Raw genomic sequence first — 13,630 nt, forward strand, 5'->3', positions numbered from 1 at the left:
GAAACTATTTTGTCAGATGAATCTGACTCTCCTGCAAATGTTTCACCTCAACCGAGAAGACCTGGCCCTATTGTTAATTCAGAAAATCGCATGAACACAAAACTGAAACATGAACTTTACAGACTACCCAAACGTCTCAAGTGTCATGTATGCGCACGGTCCGGTAAAAGGAAGGACATGAACATAGGATGCAGGACCTGCAACGTTGCACTCTGTGTTATTCCCTGCTACACCAATTACCACCAGAAAAGGGTGTATTGGGTGGTGAAGAAGTAACCACCCGCAACAGCTTCACTCCACCTACAAACCATCTGTTGAGCAACTTCAGGAATGAAGAACCTGAAGAAGGTGGAGTGAAGAACAAATGCTCAACTTACTGTTCCACAACCAGCCTTCCCTTGGTAAGTACACCTATTTGGTCCAAGTTTGTGTAGTATAATTTAGCTCATAGAACATTCTATTGCGAACACATTGCCACAAAAATGAATGACATACATACAATAATAATATCAGGACAGTGAAATAAGTATAAACTTTCAAAGCAACGTTTCGCGCATGTGTCGTCCGGTCACTGTTACCAGGTAAGAGTGCGCCCATTTCCCACACTCTTGCGGGTGGGCTGCGACCATTATTCTACGATTATATTCATATCACCGTGTTGGGAATTTCATTGGGAGTCCATTGATACCAAAATTAAGGCTGTAGGACAATTGTAGAGGTGATAATAATCTCAAGAGTAAAAACATTTTGTTGCTGTTGGGCGCTCACGGCGACTCATCTTCGTAGTTATTTATTTCGTGCTGGTATCTCTATAGCTTTCGTGACTTTTTTTTTACTGATGTTCTTCTAGAGAATTTTATTGCGAACACGTTGGTACCAAAATGAAATACGTAGCATGAGAACTAAGGTCAGGAGAGTAAAAAGCGTATACACATTTTTGTTTTTACGCTTAAGCGATAAAAACGCCGCTTGCACTTATGGTTGTTTCCCTGACCTTCGCCGGGAGCGCGAAAGTGTTAATATTAGTCCTTTAAATTGCATTTACATCATTCTACATTTGTAATTTAAAGTGTGGAAACATTTGTCCCTGATCTAATAGTTAACTACACTTTATCTTTCCAATATATATCACCTTTCAAATCATAAGACAATGTAAGAGAATGGTCTCTCGAGATTTTCCAACTGGCTGACTTAAATGGTATATTGCAGTGCAGTGCCTTGCTAATGCAATAATTGCTTTACTCATTGTATTAGTGGTCAAGTTGTAAATAAACTATTGTTCATTTATAACAGTAACAGTAGCAAAATAATCCCATTACAAATACAGTAGGTGCGATAAGCACGCTGAGAGAAAACTCAATAAACATCAAAGGCTCAAGACTTTTCAATGCTCAACCCCCATACATACGGGGGCATAACTGGCTAACCTCACACATTGTTCAAAAGGGAACTTGACAAACACCTTCAAAGGATACCAGATCAACCAGACTAAGACTCATACATCAGGCTGCGAGCAGCCGCATCAAAGAGCCTATTTGATTATATCACCAGCCAGGAGGCAAACACCAGGCAGCAGGGACATTGCTCCTCGGAATCATCAACAAGTAATTGACACAAGTTAACAGATGCAACTCCCCTTTAATTTCAATAATCATTTGTATATTTTGTGCTGACTTTTGTTAGTGTATGTCCTCCAGGAACATGGTGACAAGATAAACTGTTTATCCATACCTATAATTTACAAAGTTAATAGCTTACCGGTTAATAGTCTTCTTATCAATATTGAAATGGCCTGCTGTTTTTTTCTTAAGCCCAAAGTTTTCATCACCTCCATTTTTGAAATAATAGTCTAAAACTTTTAACTTAAAATCACTTGTGTAGGTGATCTTCTTGGAAGACGTCGCCATATTATCTGCAACAAAATTACACTGGTGAAATATTAAACTTTTAACAAGGCATTTTGTGTGTGAAATTTAAAAAGCGATATTTAAGGAACGAGTTCACAAATATTTTGCTAATACAGTACAGTATTGTAGAAGATATCCATGGATAATCAAGAGAAAATGTGCATATTTTAAAAGTACAATGAAGCTTCAATATTTATTGTTCTGCATTTCCATCTAATAATTTTGGTCTGAGAAGCTGACACATCACTAACAAAATATATTATAGACTATGATAGCTAAGACATGCATGAAGGCATACAAGGCCTTTCCTTTCTAGAATTAAAGCAATAACATGCTCACTATACTGCACTAATCATCATTAGTGTCACAAGGAGGGTTAAATAATGACAAATTGTAACCTCTGAAAATTTTGAGATAACCCAGAAAAATGCGTAAGAAATTAACATTCAAGTAGAGAATATTAATACAAAAGAATCTTCTTAATAACTATGATATTCCCTAGTGTTCAGTCAAGCTATTAATTAAGGTAAGCAGATATTCCTCAAACATCTCATTATTTTAATATGCAGAAGAAATTTTCCTTCAGTCAATATGTTATACAAAACTCTATCAACCAGCAAATAATACTTATTATATGTAACTAATATAACAATAAACATGTTAGAGTTGACTGAGCTTGCAAGTGGCTTTCTGATTGACTAGATAACTGTTTTCAGGCCCTCCGGGGCAAGATTTTTCATTACTGTATATTCAATTTTTGCTATTTTTAAATATTTTCTATCACAATTAATCCATTCCCTGTGGGTACCACTGGAAACTTTTTGTTGAAGCTAGGTGTTGAAATAAAGGTGAAAAATAATTATTGATGTTTCAAATTATTTATTACCAGCACGGTACATTTAAATTAGGAAAACAATAAAAGTCTAGGAAAAGTATATAAAATATAGTATTGTATGTAATGAAATGTCAGTTTTTGTAGGTTCTTAGTGGTACCTATTTGCTAAATACATGGATAGCTCCACTCAATTTGAATCACACAGGTCCTTGTGAGTCTTTCAATGCTTACTGGAGGCCAGAACTTGCCCCCCCCCCCCTCATAGAACCACAGGGAGCAGAGAATTCAAGATCACCTTAACAGAGGAAATAGCCACAAGAAAGGTAGGACAAACCCAAACAGGAAACATCAAGGTAAATGTAAACAACTCAGAAAACGAGCAAGCCAGCAGTCAAGCCGTTCTCCCTCTAGTAGCAGTTACCACCACCAGGCAGCAGCACCAAGAGCTGCCAGCTTAACCAGTTCACCCATCCAATCTAAACCCAACTAAAGGCAAAACCCAACACACCTGTAAAGGGTAATGGAGGATCCAGGGGAACCAATGAGAACTCACAGAAAGAAGAGTTTCATTACATTTAACTCTTAGTTTTTTCTCTGAGATGGTTCCTTGTTACTGTCACTATAAAGAACAAAAATACAAGGGGAACTCACCAGGTGGGGAGGGAGAGTAGACATCCGTAACTCCCAACCAGAGTGTGTCAGAAACATGACTCCGTACCCAACGCCATGCAGGCCCAGTGCAGTCCTGGCATATTAACAAAATATTGAGCCACCAAGATCCTGTTAGTGTGTCGCAACCCCCAAACCTGAATATCAGCCCAAGACACATTGGCAAACATAGTGGATAAAACTGCAGGCTGGCTAAATTGATGACACTGCAAACGACCCGAGAAAAGACATGCCCCCAGAACAATAGATCACACACCAGGTCCACAAACAACTCGTCACCCAGGGCATCCCAACTGGCACACAAGTAATAATAGACAGTTGCTACTAGACATAACAGATGATGCAACTCAGATTAAACAAACCAAGTGTCAATGCTCAAAGGACATCTCTGGAAACCAGCCATCTCATTCTTAGCCAGAAAAGAAAAAGAAGGCTACAGACAAATAAAATGACAACTAGCACCAAAGGAACAAAACTTCTGCTTCCAAAGAAGAGCATGAAGCCCCCACAGGCCAACATCCAGAAGTGAGAGCCAACAAAATCAAAGCCACAATCATGAACTGAAGGGGTGACCAAACCGAAAGAAAAACCTGGCCAAAGACAAAAAGATGCACAGGACAACTTGAAAAATGGTGCTGACTAAGTGTCAACACCAAATGCCAGCAAAAGTGCCTTCACCATAGTCGTCGAGCAATACTAACAGGACCACCAGAATCAAAACAAAACTGATGAAAAGTAAACGATGAAAATAATGCCACGAAATAGTCTGGTTGTCCCACCCACTAACCAGGAGGCCTAATTAGAGATCGGAGATATTGATCCTCGGAATCATCGACAGGTATATGATAGATAGACAAGATTTAAGGCTTAGTATACATGTATATTCAGTAGATGTGCAGATGAGGAGTCACAATATCATGGCTGAAAAATGTTGACCAAACTACACACACTAGAAAGTGAAGAGAAAACGATGTTTCAGTCCATCCTGGATCATTATCAAGTTGATTGTGTAGATGTATTATATCGATTCAGTAGATGTATTATACAGTACTGTACATGGCTTCTCTAAAGCCTTTTGATAAGGTGGCCACATGAAAGATTGGCAAGGAAATTAGGCACATGGAATAAATGGTAGAATACCAGAGTGAATAAAACAATGGTTAAAATAAAGAAAGCAAAGGGTTGTTCTATATGGAAATGAATTTGACTGGAGAAATGTAGTGAGTGGGGTACCACAAGGGTCCATATTGGGGGCCAATCCTTTTATGTCACAGTATACATCAATGATATAGATGAGAATATTACAAACTACATCATCAAACTTAGATGACACTAAGATTTAGGAAAAGTAAAAAGTGGAACTTATACCAAGCCTTACATTACAAATGTTACATTACAATAGCTCTACAAATGACTGAACTGGCTTTTTAATATCGAGAAATGCAAGACCTTACATGTGGAGCATAACAATGCACATCAAAACTCCCAAATCAACAACTTACCTTGCAGGAAAACTGATGAAGAAAAGGACCTTGGAGTCAAAATCGACCCAGCACTGAAAGTTGCATAAATGGGCGTTGCAGTAAAAAAAAATCCTAGAATTAGGTTGACTCTCATACAGTACCAGGAACAATTGAGGGCCACAGGGCTGACAATGCTAAAAACCAGACGTGATAACTAATCTCACCAAGTTTTAAAATACCTGTACATGTACTGAACAATTTTGGAAGGATACTGATTCAGATCACTTCTTTAAAAGGTCAGATGTAACATATACACGGAGCAATGGCCTCAAGCTTAACAAGCCACAATGTAGGATAGAAAACAGGGGACGTTTTTTCACCTCATATGGTTATAAGGTTATATGAATTAAATCCATGGAACTGCATACCCGCCAAAATGCCATAAACATTGCCATAAATGACGATAGCATTGCCGCAATTCAAAATCCAGCTGGATAAAACCATCAAGACAATTGGGAAGACTTTTGACAAGCCACCAGCTTCCTGTACTCATTGAGGCCACTAATGAGATGGTAGACCCTCAGGTAAATTAAAGTAAATATATATATCCACATCAGATGAAATTTCAGACAGGACAAAGGATGCCAGAGCAGGGATGATCCTTGGTGTCAACACAAAAACACCAAAAAGCTGCATTCTGCTAATCAGGCTCTGAACTCAATAATAGGCATCAATTTTCCCAATACACACACTAGCATCATAAATACAACCAATGAGCATATTTATCAAAACATTTTATAGATTTCTTGAAAATCCCAGCCAAATATTTTTTCCCTTTTTCTCCTTAACTTTTTTTTTCCTTTTTTCCCTGTAACCTTGTTTAGAGACACTAATGCACTCCATCTGATGTAGGTTCAAGAAAAACTCACATTACTGAACGTAATGCAAGTGTTGATAACTAAGAGGTTAGTTCTAGACAATGTGTGGCTACACAGTTTGCATCAGGCTTACCAATGTTTTCCTTGAAGTTGCTTGTTTGGACGCACACTAACTGTTTTCCCTTTCATTCTAGGTTGATCTAGTATCACAAGATTCAACTTGGCTTGATTGAGTGGGGGGTGGGGGCAGATTCTGATTCTATTTCCAGGTAGACATTCATTACTCATAACTGCCTGGTGGTGTGCTTCAAGCTTGGAGCTATCCAGGCGGGTAGTTTGGGAAGACACGGAAGAAAGCCCTCCCAGAAATTCGGTTAAGTAAACAGTGTGCAATGGAATTTTCGGGTGCAATTATTTGTATTTAATTTTTCAGAAATAATGCAGCACTTATTTTGATATGTATTTTAATGGAAACATATGCTAAAAAATACCTGTACCAAATACTCTTTTAATAAGAATGCGCCAATACATATAATAATAATAATTAAATATTTACTTATCTTTTAGAGATGAGACCTGCAATGCTTTTTAATACAAATTTACTAATACTGTACATACAGTATGTATCAATGAAATTTGCACTTACCTTCGTAGAGCTGAGGTTTTGTCTCAATATTCTTGATGGCCACAGCAGGTGTACTGTCACTTTTTGAAGCAATTTTCAATAACTTGTTCTTTTGCTTGCGTATGTCTGAAACAGTACTTGTCCCAATGCCAAATTCCAGTGCCATGCTTGCCACACTGGCACCATCCTCAAGCTTTTCAATCAATTTCAGCTTTTCATGAACAGATATAATATTCCTCTTCTTTATACCTCCTTCAGCACGACTATCACTGCTGCCAGACATCTTTCCTAGTCAAAATTAGTCAAATTAACTCCAAAAAACAGAGCACTGAGTGTAATGAAACATGCCTTTCTGGGCTCTGCCTCAGCAGCTCCTTCAGACTGTGGATTCAACCCCCTTCCCCCTCCCCCAAGGAGACTGTGATCATGATAGACACTGGATGACCTTGCTGCCCACTGAGAACAAGGGTGATTTCAAAATCTGTTCTGTCCCCTCCCCCCCTTCATTTCTTTAACACAAGTGGATACAGGAACAGACAACTGCCGATTCCTGTTAGCAGCCTGAGAGCTTTTCCCTTCCCATGGCTCATGGTAAGCCTTATCCACTACTTTCTCCTGGAATACAACCCACCAATCGTTTAACAACCAGATAATGATTGTTAAGAATTGACACCTAGTCAATCCTCCCTGGCCAGGATATAAACCCAGGCCAAATCAGTCACGAAGCGTGTGGTGAGTGTGTTACCACTGCACCAGTGTTCAGGTGTCCAGTGCGTCCCACTGTTAAAGGGACTGTCCTTTAATGTGGCAAGAAGCTCATGAAAATCAGAGATCAATCATGCAACTAGGGCAAAATGCCCATTATAACATGGCAGTCACAAAAGCCTCAAGCCCCCTCTGAAAGATGTTTGACAACACTGGGCCACCAAACAATCTTCTGAAACAAGTGAAGTACCACCTCTCGGCCACCCTGACAGTTATGCTATGGGAACTACCATATCTTTGAACTACTACAAAGAAAATTATGCCATCTTTCAGAGGAAAACAGCAGATTATCTGCTGGCCCAGAGGAGACTGGATGCTGAAACCGCAACAGGAATCACCAGAGCGCTCACACTCAAAATGAACCCAGACCCAGTATGTACATACAAAATAATAATAAAATACAAAAATTTGCCCAGACTAAACTACAAGCCCTGGATTGAATGAAGACCAGTTTAAATTGGGAAGGAAATAATATAGCCATTACTCTAAGAAAAGGGGGTCCTCTTGCCTGGGGCCTACACCCCAGATTGGGTCAAATTGCAACAGTGCAAAGGCCCCCTCATTAATAATTTTCAAATGCATGAAACACTTCTCAGACAAGGACAGAGAAATGCCAGGGCCAGAACCCATCTTCAGCACTGAACCCACTAAATGGGAAATAGAAAGAAGAGTGCTAGAAATGAATGTTTCCCTTCTTCCTCAAAGTCTGAATCAAGGATATCTTCAGTAGATAGATAGGAGGAATAGATGGGACAGAACAGGTTCTAAATTACCTAGACATACCTGGATTGTACCTGGGTGGGGTTCTGGAAGTTGTTCTACTCCCCAACCAAGCCAGGCTTGACTTGTGAGAGCTTGGTCTAACGGACAGTTGCTTGGAGCGGCCCGCAGGCCCACATATCCAAAACAACCCAATTGGCCCAGCACTTCTTGCAGAGAACTGTCCAGTTTTTTCTTGAAGACTTCTACTTTTGTTTTGGCAATATTTCTAATACTTGCTGGGAGGATACTGAACAACTGTGGACCTTTGATGTTCATACTGTTCATATTCTTATGGGTTGCAGTCTCCATAATGGCAGCTTCCAAACCCAAACACCCTGGTGCCTGTTGCACCAAAAGCTGAAACGGCTTTAGTCCCATAAACAGACGGGTAGGTTGAAAAGCTAGACAAGACTCAGCCCTAGAATGACAACCTGAATCACTGGCCAAATTAGGAGTGGGAACACAAGCAGTGACCAATAATACCACAACTCCTCCTCAGAGGAAATGAAACTCAGATGAGCTGCTGCTTTCAAAGCTATCAAATGAGAGGGGTTGAACTGGCCAAGAGGTCCATAACTCTACCAGCAGAGATCAAGGTAAAAGAAACCTTCCTGATGTGCAGAACCCATTTCTACTAATAATGGAACTACTGTGATGTATACTCTCACCAAAAATACTGTTTCAAGAGAATAGTATTCAGTGGCACATGCTGGAAAAAAGAACTTCAAAGACGACTGCTGGCCATTGGGTTACCTGTACAGTAGTTAATTTTGAGAATTCTTTTACTGTACTCCCCCAAGGGTTGTTGCTTAGCAGCCTGCAAGCCCACACATCCATTCCAACCTACCTAAATGGCTCCTCTTGCAGGAATTTGGCCTATTGTTTCTTGAAAACTTTAATTTGTTTTCTGGCTAAACTGTATTTCTTATAAAGTACTTGGTGGGAGAAGACTTTAGAGCTGTGGTTCTCTGATGTTCAAGAAGTATCGTTTACTGTACCCAGGACACCTACTCACACGGCACTTGGAATATTTGACCTTTTTTGAGGGGTTGCCCTGAAAGAATTGATGCAGTCTAATTTCAGGCATTAAAAGAACCTGGCAAATATTCCATGATGCCAACATATTTAAGGACTCGAAATGCATAACCGAGGTAATCTGAAATGCAGATTGGTATCCAACACCATGTTGACCATGGAAGAGTTAGGCGAGAGGTGGTAGCCTCCCTTGACCTTCTAGTAGTCTAATAGGGTAGGGTCGCTACCTGGCATTGGTCGAACCAATTAGGTGGTAGTGCTTTACATGTTTTAGGAGGTTGTTTGATGACATAGGGTTGTCTAATATCTTTTGAATGGTGCTTGAGAGGTTTTGTGATGGTTGTGTGTGCAGTACATGGTTTGCCTCAGTTGTTTTGAGTGTTCTCTGATCTCCATGAAGTCCCCTGCCCCCATTGTGAGGACCTTGTTACCTTGTGGTTACCTTGTATTGGTTTTGGGGCTTAGCGTCCCTGCGGCCCAGTCATCAGGCCAGTCCTCCTCCTCTACCTTACCTTACCAACATGATCACAGTGTCCTGGGGATGGTCAGAGCCACAGGCTAGGGTAACTACTGAGGTAGCTGCTCAGAAAATAACAAAATCCTTGCGGGTACGAACATGCTTCTTGTTGTTTAGTCCTTTAGCTGTTGAGGTGATTGTGATTGCCCCATGAAAACCAGGTCGAAATGTATTAGGAAACTTCAGGGCATGAGCCAAAACAAACTTTTTCAACTTGTGTAATGTTCCATCATGTCCTCTAGCCTTCAAAACTTGTGCCTGGACATGGTAAATGCTACTATGAGATGGCAATGGAATCAAAAAGTCAACCCTAAGTTTTGGTGCCAAAAACAGGCAATATTGCCTCCTTCAAATCCGAACACTTATTACTACAATTTTGTTTAAAAGGACTTTGTGTTGTGGGCTCCATCCTGGGAAGGTCAATAGTTAGCTTATGGACTACCTTGACAAGCTTAACAGGGATTCCTATCCCTGTGAATAATACTGTATGTATGTACATGTGTAATTACAGTACCCAAGTGTAGTTACAGGACGAGAGCTACAGCTCATGGTGTCCCGTCTTTCCATGTGCATCTGTGTGTGCATTCACCTATTTATACTCACTTATTTGTGCCCGCAGGATTGAGCATTGGCTCTTGGATCCTGCCTCTCTAGCCACCGGTAGTAGCAATGAGTTCTGTCTTATTTTCCTGTCATATCTAGTTTTAAAATTATGAATAGTGTTTGCTTCCACAACATGCTCCTTTAGTTCCATTTTCTCCCTACTCATGCTAAAAGAAAACTTTCAGACATCTCAAAGACTCATCTGAGTTTCCAGCTTCCACCCACATCCCCCCCTTGTTCTGCTGGTATTCAGTATGAACATTTTGTCTATTTCCACTCTGTCAATGCCCCTAAGTATTTTATGTTTCTATCACATTTCCCTTCTCCCTCCTTTTCTATGGGGAGCCCCAGTCGACTTCCTGACCCTACAGTATCATTACTAATTGAGTGCCATACTACCTAGTGTCATCAGATGCAGAGTTATTTTTGCCTACTGGGGTCCACGAGTCAAAACTTGGCCTTCTGAGAGGTGCAGGTAGTGATGGCCAATGATCACTTTACATTTATAGGATATCATCTTTGCCATCACCAGGTAAGGCACCCAGGAAGATAGGCAACTCAAAACAAACCACTGCCTGGTTTAAAAAGTTTTAGTCTCCGTGGTGTAGTGGTAAGACACTCGCCTGGCGTTCCGTGAGCGCTATGTCATGGGTTCGTATCCTGGCCGGGGAGGATTTACTGGGCGCAATTCCTTAACTGTAGCCTCTGTTTAACGCAACAGTAAAATGTGTACTTGGATGAAAAAACGATTCTTCGCGGCAGGGGGATCGTATTCCAGGGACCTGCCCAAAACGCTACGCGTACTAGTGGCTGTACAAGTATGTAACAACTCTTGTATATATCTATAAAAAAAAAAAAAAAAAAAAAAAAAAAAAAAAAAAAAAACGTGATCAAAGTTTCCCAAAATATTAAAAGAACTCCCCCAATAATGAAAGAAACAACCAAAACTTAGTGAAACTAGCCCCTGCTGGTTAAGGTTCTGGTGTTCAAGGTCCCAGCGGCCCGGTCTATGAGCTGAACGTCTTGCAAAGCCTTTGTGGAAGGCTGCTTCTTTGATGCTCCATTCTGTAGTGATGTTGGGGCAAAATTGAGACTGCCTGCAGAATACCGGACATGCCCTGAAGTTGAACCGCATGGAAACCCAAACCTGAGAATCCAGAAGATGAGTTACTCACAGTGTCCAGCCTTACAGAGCTGGACACTGAAAAGGATATCAGTGTCCAAATATCAAAGATATTTCTTTTCAGAGAAAAGACTGCAACAATTCCCCATGATTCAGACAATGAACTACTGGGGGAGCAGTCAGGGTGGAGCCAGACCACGGAGTCCACCAGGAGATGAGGTAACCAAAGAGCATGCCAGATGGCTGCAAACTTGCACACATCAAGCTGTACACCCAACATAACAGACCCACTCAATAAACCTGAGCAGCCAAGTGAGTGTTGGTTACAAACCCTCAACCAAGGGTTGAGACATGCATGCAAAAGCCATTCTAGGCCCCCAAAGAAGAAAGGGTGCCCACAAGCCAGAAAGTACAGTATCAGGAACCTCATATTGCAACCAATAAGAAGTGGCTGACTTAAATTCAAAAGAAGCCAGGTCCATCAAAGACACAAGGTCTTGATTCCAAAGGAGGAACCAAAAGAGCCAATCTCGATACTAAAAACAAGATAGTAATTAAAAAAAACTCCACATACAATGCCCCAACGGGATTCTATTCAAACTTCCTATTCAGTGTTCCTCCCCCAGCTTCGAAAGTTCTGAGAAGGAAGCCTCCTGAAGCAGAGCCATGATCTGCATCAAATGCTGAAGACAGAACAACATTTTTCCCTGAGGAAAGGTAACCGAGACTCAAATTACTGTACACCCCCAAGAGGAACAGAAGCACAGCGGAACCTCGGTGGGAATATCAGCTCAACTACCTCCACTTTCAAATGTGGAAGGGTCAGACACCCAGCACCGCCCTAAAAACACAAAGAAAGCGGGAAGCTGGGAGTGGGGCCACAACTGAGCTTTCAACACCGGAACACAATACTGTACTGCACCACCCCAAAACTTCACACATCAACTAAAGCCAACAACACAGCCACTCAGCAGCCACCACATGTCAGCTCCTTACACTTGAATTTGCTGAATTTTCCTCCTTTTGGATTTGAAAGGGGCTGCACAGATTCATTGCCTATATTTGTCTGAACTTTAAATTATGATCTGAGTAACTGTATTTGTAATCCTTATCAGTTTATCATTGTTTACGAAAATAAGCTTTAATATGTTTTGTTTTCTAGTTGGTTCTATTTGCTGGTTTAAAGCATATTTGTAATAGACTTTGGTTATTTGTATGTAATTTTATTTAGACTACTTTCTAGGATTCGCTATAATAACGATGTTTGCAAAAAATTTTCCATTTTAGGCGCCATAAATTGAAGTCACAGAGAAAAATAATGATTTGATATGGGTTTGAGAAGAATTCTTAAGCAATATTCAATATCATTAGATTGTCATTAAACTGCTGAAGACTTGCATCTGGTAACATATACAAGGACAATAACTACATTTTAAACCGAGATTTTGATTATCAGCACTTCTATCATATAATTTGTGGTTTTTTAGGTCATTGCAAATAAGTTTGTCTTTGATGTATAGACTGACTGTACTCTGTAATCTGTGTTTTCTTCATATCTGAAAATACTGTACAGTACTGTATTCTGATATCTATATTTCAGTCATAGCAGTCCTTTCTCGCCAAACACACAACGAAACTACAATGTTGTTACAATGTTCGAACAAGTGTTAACACCTTCAAACAATTATAACACCCAAATATAGCAAGTTGTAACAATGTTCTAATACATCATAAAAATGTTATAACAAGATGTAACAACTTTATTACAAGTTGTAACAAGGGAATCATAGGGCCCGTTACAATGTGTTTGTAGGGTTGTCAAGTGTCAGTCAAGGATATAAACGCTTGCAGACTTGTACGTAGCAAAATATTCGTTAGGTCAATGCTCTCTTCATATCCCTGATGCAGCGAGGATCTCTTTAAACCAACCCTGCTGGGCTATTAACCCTTTCGTTCCTATAGACGCATCGAATGTAGTTTTTTCACAAATAATCGGCATTTGCTACTACAATTGACTTCATTCAAGGTACCAAAGAAAAACATTTCCAAATCATGTAATGTTCAACCAGGTCTTCTGGCATTCAGACCCAGTAAATGCTGCCATATGTTGGCAAGAGAATCAATGTCACCCAAAGTGGAAGCACCCAGAACTCCCTCAAACGTAAGACATCTAATTTCATAAACATAATTAAGGAATGTTGTATTTTTTTGTACATTGTAACAAGTTATGAGTAAGACAGATAGTTGATATATACTGTATATATAATTAAGCATATTGGAGTCCTATAATGATTAACAATATGTATGAAATTAGCATTCTTTATCGTTTATTAGATAAGTAACAAAAAAAACCAGTGTTGAGTGTAATGAAATGCCAATTTCTGGCATTTGAGTCCCAGTGACTCCCTGAAACTGCCTTCTTCGATGTAGGTGCTAATTACGAGTTGA

General features: G+C 40.0%; 1 protein-coding gene across 1 annotated transcript in view; it reads right to left on the reverse strand.

The window, feature by feature from the left end:
• Positions 1 to 13,630, reverse strand: part of LOC123759389 (serine-rich adhesin for platelets) — a 55,042-nt gene that overhangs the window by 36,937 nt on the left and 4,475 nt on the right. Inside the window, 2 exon segments of the mRNA XM_045744370.2 lie at positions 1,759 to 1,912; positions 6,399 to 6,665. Of these exon segments, the coding sequence (XP_045600326.2) occupies positions 1,759 to 1,912; positions 6,399 to 6,660 (416 nt within the window). The 5' untranslated portion in view covers positions 6,661 to 6,665.

Source organism: Procambarus clarkii, chromosome 32 (genome assembly GCF_040958095.1).
Source record: "Procambarus clarkii isolate CNS0578487 chromosome 32, FALCON_Pclarkii_2.0, whole genome shotgun sequence".
Lineage (NCBI taxonomy): Eukaryota > Metazoa > Arthropoda > Malacostraca > Decapoda > Cambaridae > Procambarus > Procambarus clarkii.